The sequence below is a fragment of the Theropithecus gelada genome, chromosome 9 (assembly GCF_003255815.1).
Source record: "Theropithecus gelada isolate Dixy chromosome 9, Tgel_1.0, whole genome shotgun sequence".
NCBI classification, from domain to species: Eukaryota; Metazoa; Chordata; class Mammalia; order Primates; family Cercopithecidae; genus Theropithecus; species Theropithecus gelada.
Window position 1 is genome coordinate 106,560,712 of NC_037677.1, and position 11,381 is coordinate 106,572,092.

At 46.3% G+C, this 11,381-nt stretch overlaps 1 protein-coding gene across 8 annotated transcripts in view; it reads right to left on the reverse strand.

The window, feature by feature from the left end:
- The window catches only part of XPNPEP1 (X-prolyl aminopeptidase 1), a 61,726-nt gene extending 54,163 nt beyond the window's left edge, over positions 1-7,563 (reverse strand). For 4 of the 8 annotated variants that reach the window (XM_025395906.1, XM_025395905.1, XM_025395908.1 and 1 more), the window contains exon 1: positions 7,420-7,563. Coding sequence is in view for 4 of the 8 variants with exons in the window: in XM_025395903.1 (XP_025251688.1) it covers positions 7,420-7,451 (32 nt within the window). In the remaining 4 variants the exon portion in view is untranslated. Of the gene's footprint in view, positions 1-6,886; positions 7,261-7,419 lie in introns of those variants that run through there. The other 4 variants (XM_025395903.1, XM_025395904.1, XM_025395900.1 and 1 more) reach the window with 2 other exon arrangements.
- Positions 7,564-11,381: the final 3,818 nt, after the last annotated feature.

The window sequence follows — 11,381 nt, forward strand, 5'->3', positions numbered from 1 at the left end:
AAAAAAAAAAAAAAAAAAAAAAAGAACTTGTTTTGTGAAAAAAAGTAAAGCAGGGCAAGGGGAAGAAAGCATCAAGGAGGTAAGGGGAAGGATTATTTCATATGGGGTAGCCAGGGACAGCCTCTCTGGTAACAGACAACATTTTAACACAGACCTAAAAAGAGTGAGGAAGCAAGCCATGTGAACGGCTAGGGGAACAATGTTCCAGGAGAACAGCAAGTGCAAAGACCATGAGGCAGGAGTATGTCTAGTGTACCTGAGGAAAAGCAAGAAGGCCAGCACAGTGTGATTGTATCCGGGGATGGGGAGGTAAGTGGTTCAGAGACAACGGCATAGAGGCACCAGGGGGCCTACTGTGGGCCACAGAAAAGGTTTTGAATTTTACTCAGCTATGAACTCAAAGTTGATTAAGTTATAATTTAACCGCATGTTTACATGTTGGTAAAGATAGAGAGGGACACATTAGCTCAGTCTACCACACAGCCAGAACCAGATAACCAGGCAGCTTTACCAATGACTCTAGGCCTGCTTTCATATGGCTGTGACTTTAGTTTTACTGGACAGAATGGGATGTTCTTAACTAGGGTAAACATATTATTCTTTCATAAAAAAGTAAGACACCCCAATATGTCTTGTAAAATATAAATACAAATATTCTCAACAAAATACCAGCAAATTGAATCTAGAACAACATAAAAAGAATCATCATCGCCAAGTGGGACTTATCCCAGGAATACAAGGTTGGCTCAATATATGAAAAATCAATTACTATAACAGGCCATATCAACAGAATAAAGAACAAAATCTACCTGGTCTTCTCAACAAATGCAGAAAAAGCATGACAAAATCCAATGTCCCTTCAAGATAAAAGTACTCAGCAAACTAGAAGAAAAAGTCCTCAACCTGACAAAGGGTATTACAAAACCTACAGCTAACATCATTCTTAATGTTGAAAGACTAAATGCTTTCCCCTATGATCAGGAACATGACAGGGATGTCTACTCTTGGCACTTCTATTCAATATCGTGCCAGAAGTTCTATCTAGGGTAAGGAGGCAAGAAAATGAAACAAAAGGCATCCAGTTTAGAAAAGAAGAAGTAAAACTATCTCTATTTGCAAATGACATAATCTTGAATACAGAAAATCCTAAACAATCCACAAACAAAATTAGAACCAATAACTGAGTTCATCAAGAACACAGGATACAAAAATCAATATTTAAAAAATCAATTTGACTTCTATATCCTTGCAATGAACAATCCAAAAATAAAATTAAGAAAAGTCCATTTACAATAACATCAAAAACAAAAAAAAGTTAGAAATAAATTTAAGAAAAGAAGTGCAAAATGTACACCATAAAAACTAAAAAAGACTGCTGAAAGTAACTGAAGAAGACCTAAATAAACAAAAGCTATTCCATGGTCATGGATTGGAAGGTTTACTATTGGTAAGATGACAGTACTTCCCAAATTGATCTATGGACTCAATGCATTCCCTGCCAAAATTCTAGCTAGCTTGTAGGCTGAAATTGACAAGCAGATTCTAAAATTCATATGGAAATGCAAGGGACCCAGAATAGCCAAAACAATCTTGAAAAAGAACAGAATCTTGAAAAGAACTCTTCCATCCCAATTTCAAACTTAAATACCAGACAGTGTGGTACTAGCATAAGAATGGACTTACAAATGAGTAAAACAGAATTAAGAGTCCAGAAATAAACCCTCACAACTGTCAACTGATTTTTGAGGATGCCAAGACCATTCAATGGGGGAAGGAAGAGTCTCTTCAACAAATGGTGCTGGGACAAGTGAATATCCACATGCAAAAGAATAAAGTTTCCAACATGGCAAAACTCCATTTCTACAAAAAACACAAAAATTAGTCGGGCATGGTGGCATGCACCTGTAGTCCCAGCTACTCTGGAGGCTAAGGTAGGGTGGATCACTTGAACCCTGGAGGTCGAGGCTGCAGTGAGCCATTATAGCACCACTGCACTCCAGCTTGGGTTACAGAGTAAGACCCTGTCTCAAAAAAAAAAAAAAGCCAGGCACAATTACTCACATCTGTAATCCCAGTACTTTGGGAGGCTGAGACAGGCAGACTGCCTGAGTCCAAGGGTTCAAGACCAGCTTGGGCAACATGGCAAAACACATCTCTACAAAATTTACAAAAATGAGCCAGGTTTGGTGGTGCACACCTATGGTCCCAGCTACTTAGAAGGCTGAGGCGGGAGGATCGCTTAAGCCAGACAGGTTGAGGCAGCAGTGAGCTGTGATCGCCCCACTGCAGTCTAGCCTTGGTCACACAGAGAGACACTGTCTCAAAAAAAGAAAAATGAAGTTTAACCCACCTCATACCATAAACAAAAATTAATACAAATGGATCACAGGCATAAACATAGGAGCTAAACTGTAAAACTCTTAAAGCACAAACGTAAGTCTGCCTGACCTTCGATTAGGCAATGACTTCTTGAGACACAAATCAAAATGCACAGCAACAAAAGAAAAAAGAGATACACTGGACTTCATCAGAATTTAAAATGTTTGTGTTTCAAAGGATACCATCAAGAAAATGGATGACAACCCACAGAACAGGAGAAAATATCTGCAGATCTGTTGAGTCTAGTATCCAGAATACATAAAGAACTATTACAACTCGCTGGGTGCGGTGGCTCACGCCTGTAATCCTAGCACTTTGGAGGCCAAGATGGGCAAATCACGAGGTCAGGAGATCGAGACCATCTTGGCTAACGCAGTGAAACCCTGTCTCTACTAAAAACACAAAAAAATTAGCTGGGTGTGGTGGCAGGCGCCTATATACAGTCCCAGTTACTCGGGAGGCTGAGGCAGGAGAACAGCGTGAACCCAGGACGTGGAGGCTGCAGTGAGCTGAGATGGCGCCACCGCACTCCAGCCTGGGCGACAGGGGAGACTCTGTCTCAAAAAAAAAAAAAAGTATTACAACTCAACAATAAAAAGACATATAACCAATTTTAAAATGGCCTAAGGATCTCAATAGACATTTCTCCAGCAAAAGTACACAAATGACCAAGAAGTACATGAAAAGATGTTCAATATCATTAGTCATTAGGGAAATACAAATCGAAACCACAATGTGACACCACTTCACATGCACTAGCAAGGTTATAATAAAAAAGACTGACAATAACAAGGGCAAGTGAGGGTATGGAAAAAATTAGAACCCTCAAACATTCCTGATGAGAATCTAAAATGGTGTAACGGCTTTGGAAAACCATTCCTAGGTACATAATCAAGAAAACTGAAAATATATATCCTTATAAAAATATTCACAGCTGCATTATTTGTAACAGCCAAATTGTAGGCACAACTCAAATGCTCAACTGATAAATGGATAAATAAAAGCGTCTATCCGTACAATGGAATGTTATTTGGCAATAAAAAGAAATGCCAGGCGCAGTGGCTCACACCTGTAATCCCAGCACTTTGGGAGGCCGAGACGGGCAGATCATGAGGTCAAGAGATAGAGACCACCCTGGCCAACATAGTGAAACCCCGCCTCTACTAAAAATACAAAAATTAGCTGGGTGTGGTGGTACACTCCTGTAGTCCCAGCTACTCAGGAGGCTGAGGCAGGAGAATCGCTTGAACCCAGAAGGGGGAGGCTGCAGTGAGCCGAGATCATGCCACTGCACTCTAGCCTGGCAACAGAGCAAGGATCCATCTCAAAAAAAAAAGAAAAGAAAAGAAAAAAGAAATCACACCTCGACATACATGAACCTTGAAAACATGCTAAGGGAAAAAGTCTAATACGAAAGACCACGTAGTATATGATTCTATTCACATGAAATGTCCAGAATAGACAAATCTATAAAGACAGGAAGTAGACATGCAGTGTTAGTGGTTGCCAAGGGCTGAGGTGAGGTCGGGAAAAATGAGGAGTGACTGATTGTGGGTAACAGGATTTCTTCTGGGGATGAAGAAAATGACCTAAAATGATTGTGATGATAGTTGTACAACTCTGTGACCATACTAATAACTTGAATTGTACATTTTAACAGATGAATTGCATGTAAATGAGTTGTATCTCAATAAAGCCGTTATAAATTTTATAACGTCTCTTTCTTGTAGACAGAGATACAAGTCGGATTCTCACCCAATTTCCCATTACTTCGTACATAAGTTTCTAAGCTGATAAGTAAGTGATCCCAACGACTGGTTCAGACACATGACTACAGAGTTGGAAGGTTATCTTTTTTTTAGAGACAGGGTCTTGCTGTGTCACTCAGGCTGGAGTGCAGTTGCACAACCTTAGGTTACCACAGCCTCAAACTTCTGAGCTCAAGCAATTCTCCTGCCTCAATCTCCCAAGGACCTAGGACTACAAGCATGTGCCATCACACCCACCTGATTTTTCATTTTTTTTAATAATTTTCTGAAGAGACAGGATCTCACCACATTGCCCAGTCTGGTCTCAAACTCCTGGCCTCAAGTGATCCTCCCACCTCAGCCTCCCAAAGCGCTGGGACTATAGGTGTGAGCCACCATGCCTAGCCAAGGTTATCTTGAGGTAATCCTATTCATTCATTTTACAGAAGAAAAAAGCAAAGATAACTTACCATAGGCCATATAACTCAGTAGCTGCAAAGCCAAGACCAGAAACCAGGTCTGACAGGTGAGCTCAAACTCTCTGTGAGCATCAACACCTCCACCTTTCTGTCAGGATCACAGGAGCTATAAAGCAGCTCAATACTACAGCTGCTCTGCTCTTGTCATATCCTGGTCTCTGTAGAGTCCAAGATCTATCCACCCTTCACTTGTTTGGACAAATAAAATTCTTAAGTTCTCTTTTAAAGCACAATTATCGTTAAATGTTAAGAGCTAGAAGAGGCCGGGCGCGGTGGCTCAAGCCTGTAATCCCAGCACTTTGGGAGGCCGAGACGGGCGGATCACGAGGTCAGGAGATCGAGACCATCCTGGTTAATACGGTGAAACCCCGTCTCTACTAAAAAGTACAAAAAACTAGCCGGGCGAGGTGGCGGGTGCCTGTAGTCCCAGCTACTTGGGAGGCTGAGGCAGGAGAATGGCGTGAACCCGGGAGGTGGAGCTTGCAGTGAGCTGAGATCTGGCCACTGCACTCCAGCCTGGGCGACAGAGCGAGACTCCGTCTCAAAAAAAAAAAAAAAAAAAAAAAAGAGCTAGAAGAATATACCTCAGGGACTATCCAACTCAATTCCTTCCTCTAGACAAGGAAACCAAGAAACAGAGATCAAATGACGAGCTCAAGGCCTTACAGGTAACTGCTGACACAGCCAGAACCAGTGTTCAGGCCTCCCAACTTCCAGCTCAGTGCCCCTACCCTTCCCAGAACTTCTTCGACCTTCACCTTCTCAACTTCATGATGAGCCACAAAGTGGGTAAGGGGCAAGAAGCATGCAGCGCACTTTCAATCTTTGTGTAAGATGGCTATGGCAGCACTGGAAAAGGCCTTCTCCCTCTTTTTCAAAGAAATTCTGGCAGGGTTCCGAATACCTCACCCCCCTGCAATCCCCAGTTCATGGGAATCACACATGTGTAGTGTTCAGCATGGGGCAAAACAAGGAACAAGATGCTCAATCACACCTAGTGGGATGAGACAAGGGTAAACTGGAACAAGTTCCAAAGTTGGGAAGTAAGCAATGTTGTCTTTGCCTACCCAGAATCTATCCCTCCTTTCGATGGGAACCTTGGTTTTCCTTTTGAGAAGGTACCCTCTCCATTTCAGCCCAAGGGATTCAAAGGAGTCTTATCGACACACCCATCAGGTTCTGGGACCCAGAGCTGGTCAATCCCTCCCTCTGGCCATAATGATTGCTTCACAGATGAACATGAGAATTAAGTCAGCCCAGTGAGAATCAGATCGGGGACTTCTGCTCCATTAGGAAGGAGGGTTCAACTTCTCTGCTGGGGCTGTCAGCCTAGAGCTGTCATAACCTGCCATAAGGAGAAAGTCTGCCTGAGAATGAAGCCGATACTGAATAAATCAGAGCCAAGAGATGCAAAAGAGAAGCCAAGTCTGAAGCCAATGTTGGTGGTGCTCCTGGAGTCAGCCACACTAGAAGCCAGCTCAACCCCATTTTACCTAAATCAACTGGAGTTCAGTTTCCACTACCTAAACTGAAAGAAGTGCTCACTTTTACACTGGATGGCACTCAAATTCTACCAGTAGGGGAGGCGCCTACGGAAAATGGCCTCCCCTCTCTCAGCCTGTCACTGGACTTTCCTTTGAGGTAAAAGACTCTACCAGCTGGTGTAGAAAAGACTCTTCTGCTCCTAAAAGGCTGTGGGTCCATAAATCTAGCACAGATCACCTTGGCCCTCGAAGGCCACCTGAGGCCCACAGCCTAAGTCATCATTATCCACTTGCCTGACTCCATTTCCAGCACTTCACTTACAGGAAGCTCCTTCCAGATGGAAGTTCTCCACCCCTCCCCACATACTTCCACAGGGTGGGTCTGGTTTTCTGTTCACCGCTAACAAGCTGTGGCAAGGGCAAATCCAGGTCAAGGTAGGTTTGGGACCCCCCTACTTACAAACACAAGCCAAGAGCCATAGTCTGTGTTCGGCAAGAAAGGCTAGCCACGCTGCAAAGTGACTGCTTTCATGTCTCAAGCGATTAGCAGGTGGGTGACCCCTTGGGGATGGGCAGGGAGTGGCCTGTGGCCTCCATGAACTCTGAACACCTCTCTTCGTCTCCCACTTTATCAGAGGCTCTGATAAGTATACCCTGGTTATGGGAGGGGAATAAACTAAAACATGTTTAACTTGAGGCCGGGAAATTATCCTTCTCACCTTCCTGTGCCCAAGGAGAGACGAGGGCAGGCTACTGGGGGGATTTTCCTGGAGGTTATACTAAAATAGCCCCTTACACAGCCTCTGAAACCATTTGGGTGGGGAGGAGCCCGCGACCGTCTATCCTTGTGGCGGTGACAGATCAGTAGAGCGAATTGCAGGAGTCAGTATTGTCGAGATTGTAACTTGAGGTTTAGATTCCTGGGTAACAGGAGCGAGGGCAGAGGCTCGCCCACCTCGCCGGGCACGAGGAGGGGCCAGGAGGGGCCAACTTCCACCATGAGCGGGGCCTTCCCGCGGGCCGGCATCTGTGACGGCCGCCGCCCCCTCGAGCCGAGTGCTGCAGTTCCGCGGGCACATGCGTCCAGGAAACGGGCTCGGGCCGCCCCCGTGCCCACCGACCCGCCGGAAACGAACAGGATCTCGCCCGGCTTCATGGACCCCCTCCCCCTTCTCCCGTTCCGGGGCTCCGGAGAGCGCGGCCCTAGCCAGACTGCGGCGGGCGGGGCTCCTCACCCGCGCGCCCCTGCCTGCAGAGGTGCAACACACGCGGCCGCGCAGTGAGGGCTGCACGCTGCCCGGACGGCGGCTCCCGGCGGAGTGCCCTCACCTTACTCGCGGTGGCTTTCTGGAGGCTGCCATTCGGCGGTGACGTGCCCCAGCCCACGTCAGGGGAGCGCAGACCAGCTGATCACCCGCTGAAGGGCCGGCGCGAGGGAAGCGCGAGACCAGGCGGGCGGGCGAGCGCCGGGTCGGCCACGCCCTCGCCTGTGGCGTGCCCTGGCGCCGCGGCCCCGCCTACACGCAGGCCCCGCCCACACGCCTGGAGCTGGGGTTCGTGGCAGCAGCGCCTGCGGCCCAAAGCGGAGCCTGTTCTTGCAGACCAGGCCGCGTTGCCTCTCCCTGCAGCGAGCGGGGAAAGGACGCGGTGCTGCTGCGCGTCTTCATTTTTATTCGTTTTTCTCGTCGCTCCTCAAAGAGGAAAAAGGACCTTGCCGAATAAAGGGGCTACTGTCCCAGGGATTTTCCGGCTTAATTTAGGAGGGCTGAGAAGAGAGGGACGTGGCCGGCTCTGGAAGAACCTCGACAGGGTCTTCGAGGCTTTGGAGCAGGGTCTCAAGCTTTAGAAATGTCCCCAAAAGTATGTCCCCAGAGAGCTTCAAAATCCAGCTCTCCGCTCCGCTTGAATAGTAAATAGCCCCTTCAAACTTAACATCCAAACGGAACTCCTGGAACTCCCAATGCACCGAAGCAAAACAAAAACGTTCTCCAGCAGTCTTCTTCGCCATCTCAATCAATGGCTATTCTTTTTTTTTTTTTTTTTGAGACGGAGTCTCTCGCTCTGTCGCCCAGGCTGGAGTGCAGTGGCCGGATCTCAGCTCACTGCAAGCTCCGCCTCCCGGGTTTACGCCATTCTCCTGCCTCAGCCTCCCGAGTAGCTGGGACTACAGGCACCCGCCACCTCGCCCGGCTAGTTTTTTTGTATTTTTTTAGTAGAGACGGGGTTTCACCGTGTTAGCCAGGATGGTCTCGATCTCCTGACCTCATGATCCGCCCATCTCGGCCTCCCAAAGTGCTGGGATTATAGGCTTGAGCCACCGCGCCCGGCCTCAATGGCTATTCTTAAGGGATAAAAATTTAGGAATCCAGGCCGGGCGTGGTGGCTCAAGCCTGTAATCCCAGCACTTTGGGAGGCCGAGACGGGCGGATCACGAGGTCAGGAGATCGAGACCATCCTGGCTAACACAGTGAAACCCCGTCTCTACTAAAAATACAAAAAATTAGCCGGGCGTAGTGGCGGCGCCTGTAGTCCCAGCTACTTGGGAGGCTGAGGCAGGAGAATGGCGTGAACCCGGGAGGCGGAGCTTGCAGTGAGCCGAGATCGCGCCACTGCACTCCAGCCTGGGTGACAGAGCGAGACTCCGCCTCAAAAAAAAAAAAAAAAAAAAAAAAAAAAAATTTAGGAATCCTCCCTGCCTCTTCTCTTTCACATCCCACATCTAATCTGCCAGAAAAATCTTGTTGGCCCTGCCTCCAAAATAGACCCCTAATCTGACCATGTCACACCACCTCCACCTGCTACCCTCTGATGTGCATCAGAGGATTGTACCACCCCACCCATGTGGTTACAGCAGCCCCCCAAATATCACCCCACCACCCCGCACCTGCACAGTCCAGACTGAACAAAGCCGCCAGACCAGTCCTTTGAAGCGTGAGAGCAGGTGACTTCTCTGCTCAGCACTTTCCATTAATTCCTCGTTTCACTCAGGATGAAAGCTCCATTTGATCTGCCCCCAACCACATTTCCTCCTGTTCTCACCTTGCTCACTCTTCTTCAGCTAAAATGGCCTCCTGACTCTCCTTGAAAAAGCAGGGCCCTTTTCTCCTTGAAAAAAACTCGTGCCCCAGGGCTCTTGGACTTGCTCATCCCCCAAACATTGAGGCTCCCTTCCTCATTTTCCTTCAAGTCCTTGTTCAGGTATCACCTACCCTGACCATCCTATTTAAACTTGTAAATCCTTCCAATATTCCTAATCCCCCTTACCCTACTTCGTTTTTTCCATAGAACTTATCACCTTTTAACATGATTCTTTTAATGTACTTATGTGTACTGTATTCTTACCCCTCTCCTGCCACCACCCACACACACAACATAACCATAAGTGCAGATTGCTTCTGTTTTGTTCAATGATGAACAATATCTAACATGTCATAAGTTCTCCTTATATATTTTCTGCAGAAATGAATGTTCCAGAATGTGCACTCCTCAAAAGCAGGGATAGTGGCTCTCTTGTTCATTGTTATATCCCTAGTGCTTAGAACAACACCTGGCACTAAATGAAAGTGACCACATTTTTTTAAAGGTGATTGGCACCTCCTCCTGCTTTGACCTTGGTGAAGGCCTAATACACCTGTATCAGATAGATTCTGCTACCTGCAAGAACTCAAAGTTATTACTGAATAAACATTTAGGCAAGCCGAATTAGACTCTGTAGTTAAAGCATGAAAAAACTAAAGATGTGCTTCCTGGGAAAGCAGCACACATCTGTTCCATTTCCCCAAATTTATGAAGCCAAAAACAGATTGTAAATAAAATACTGGTTCCAGCCCACATCTGAAAACTGGTGGGAAAAATCAAGTTATAAGAGAAAACGAGATAAGAGAGAGATAAGTGGAACCCAAGGGGGACAGGTATTTAATAATCACATTGCCTAAAAGAAAAGGAGTTGGCTCAGAATTTACAGCATCCAGCTTCAGGGGAGAAAGAGAAATACTTTGCGTTCCCTGAGCTGGATTTGAGTTCTGGTTTGCAAGATAAAAAAAAAAAAGAACCCTTTCCCCTCTTGAAGATTTTTTGTTTGTTTGTTTTTTTGAGACAGAGTTTCACTCTTTTTCCCCAGGCTGGAGTACAATGGCACAATCTCGGCTCACTGCAACCTCCGCCTCCCTGCTTCAAGCAGTTCTCCTGCCTCAGGGTCACAGGTAGCTGGGATTACAGGCATGCACCACGACACCCAGCTAATTTTTTGCATTTAGTAGAGACAGGGTTTCACCATGTTGGTCAGGCTGGTCTTGAACTCCTTGGCCTCGACCTCCCAAAGTGCTGGAATTACAGGTATGAGCCACGGTACCCGGCCTCTCTCTCAAAGTTCTAACAAGTGAACCTCTGGAGAAGTTATGGCCCTGAATTGTCATGTGAGAATGAGAACACTAGGAGTTATATAGGTTCTTCTCCTGGCTCTGCAGTCCTTACATCCTCAAAGAAGTGGAACAGTCACACTGCCTGACATTTATTGAAGGCTATGTGTCTAACCTACAACAAACCAATGGATGAAGGACTCTTATCCTGATTTTACTGGTTGAGGAGACTGAAATTTGCAGAGGGTAAGCCCCTTGCCCAAAGTCCCTGAGCTAGTCAGTGGTGGCACTGTAACATACATTCAGACCACAGGATGGATTCCTAGCCCTGACACTTAATCGTGAAGTTATCTGGAAGGGACCCTAGAGGTGGCCTCATCCAATCTCCTAGCCTACGCAGCAGAAACAGGGAGGCAGCTGGTTTCCGCATTCACACCCAGACTGCATGGGTCTTAGATGTAGCCAGATATATTAAATGCATGGAAAAATGGTGGAAATATGTTGGGTTGAATTGTGACCTCAAAAATTCATATGTTGAAGCCCTAACCCCTAGTACTTTCTAATGTGATCTTATTTGGCAATAGGATCAGTGCAGATGTAATTAATTAAAATACAGTCATATTAGAGTAGGAAGGATCCCTAATCCAATATGACGTGTCTTTATTTAAAAAAAAAAAAAAACAAATCACACTGTGCACACAGGAAGAACACCATGTGAACACGAAAGCAGAGATCAGGATGATACATCTACAAGCCAACAAACACCAGGACTGCCAACAAACTGCCAAAAGCTAGGACAGAGCCATGGAATAGATTCTCCCTCACAGCCCTCAGAATGAACTCACCCTGTGGGTATCTTGATCTTGGACTTCCAGCCTCCGGAACAGTGAGACAACAAATTTATCTTCAAATCGCCCAGTTTGTGGTACTTTG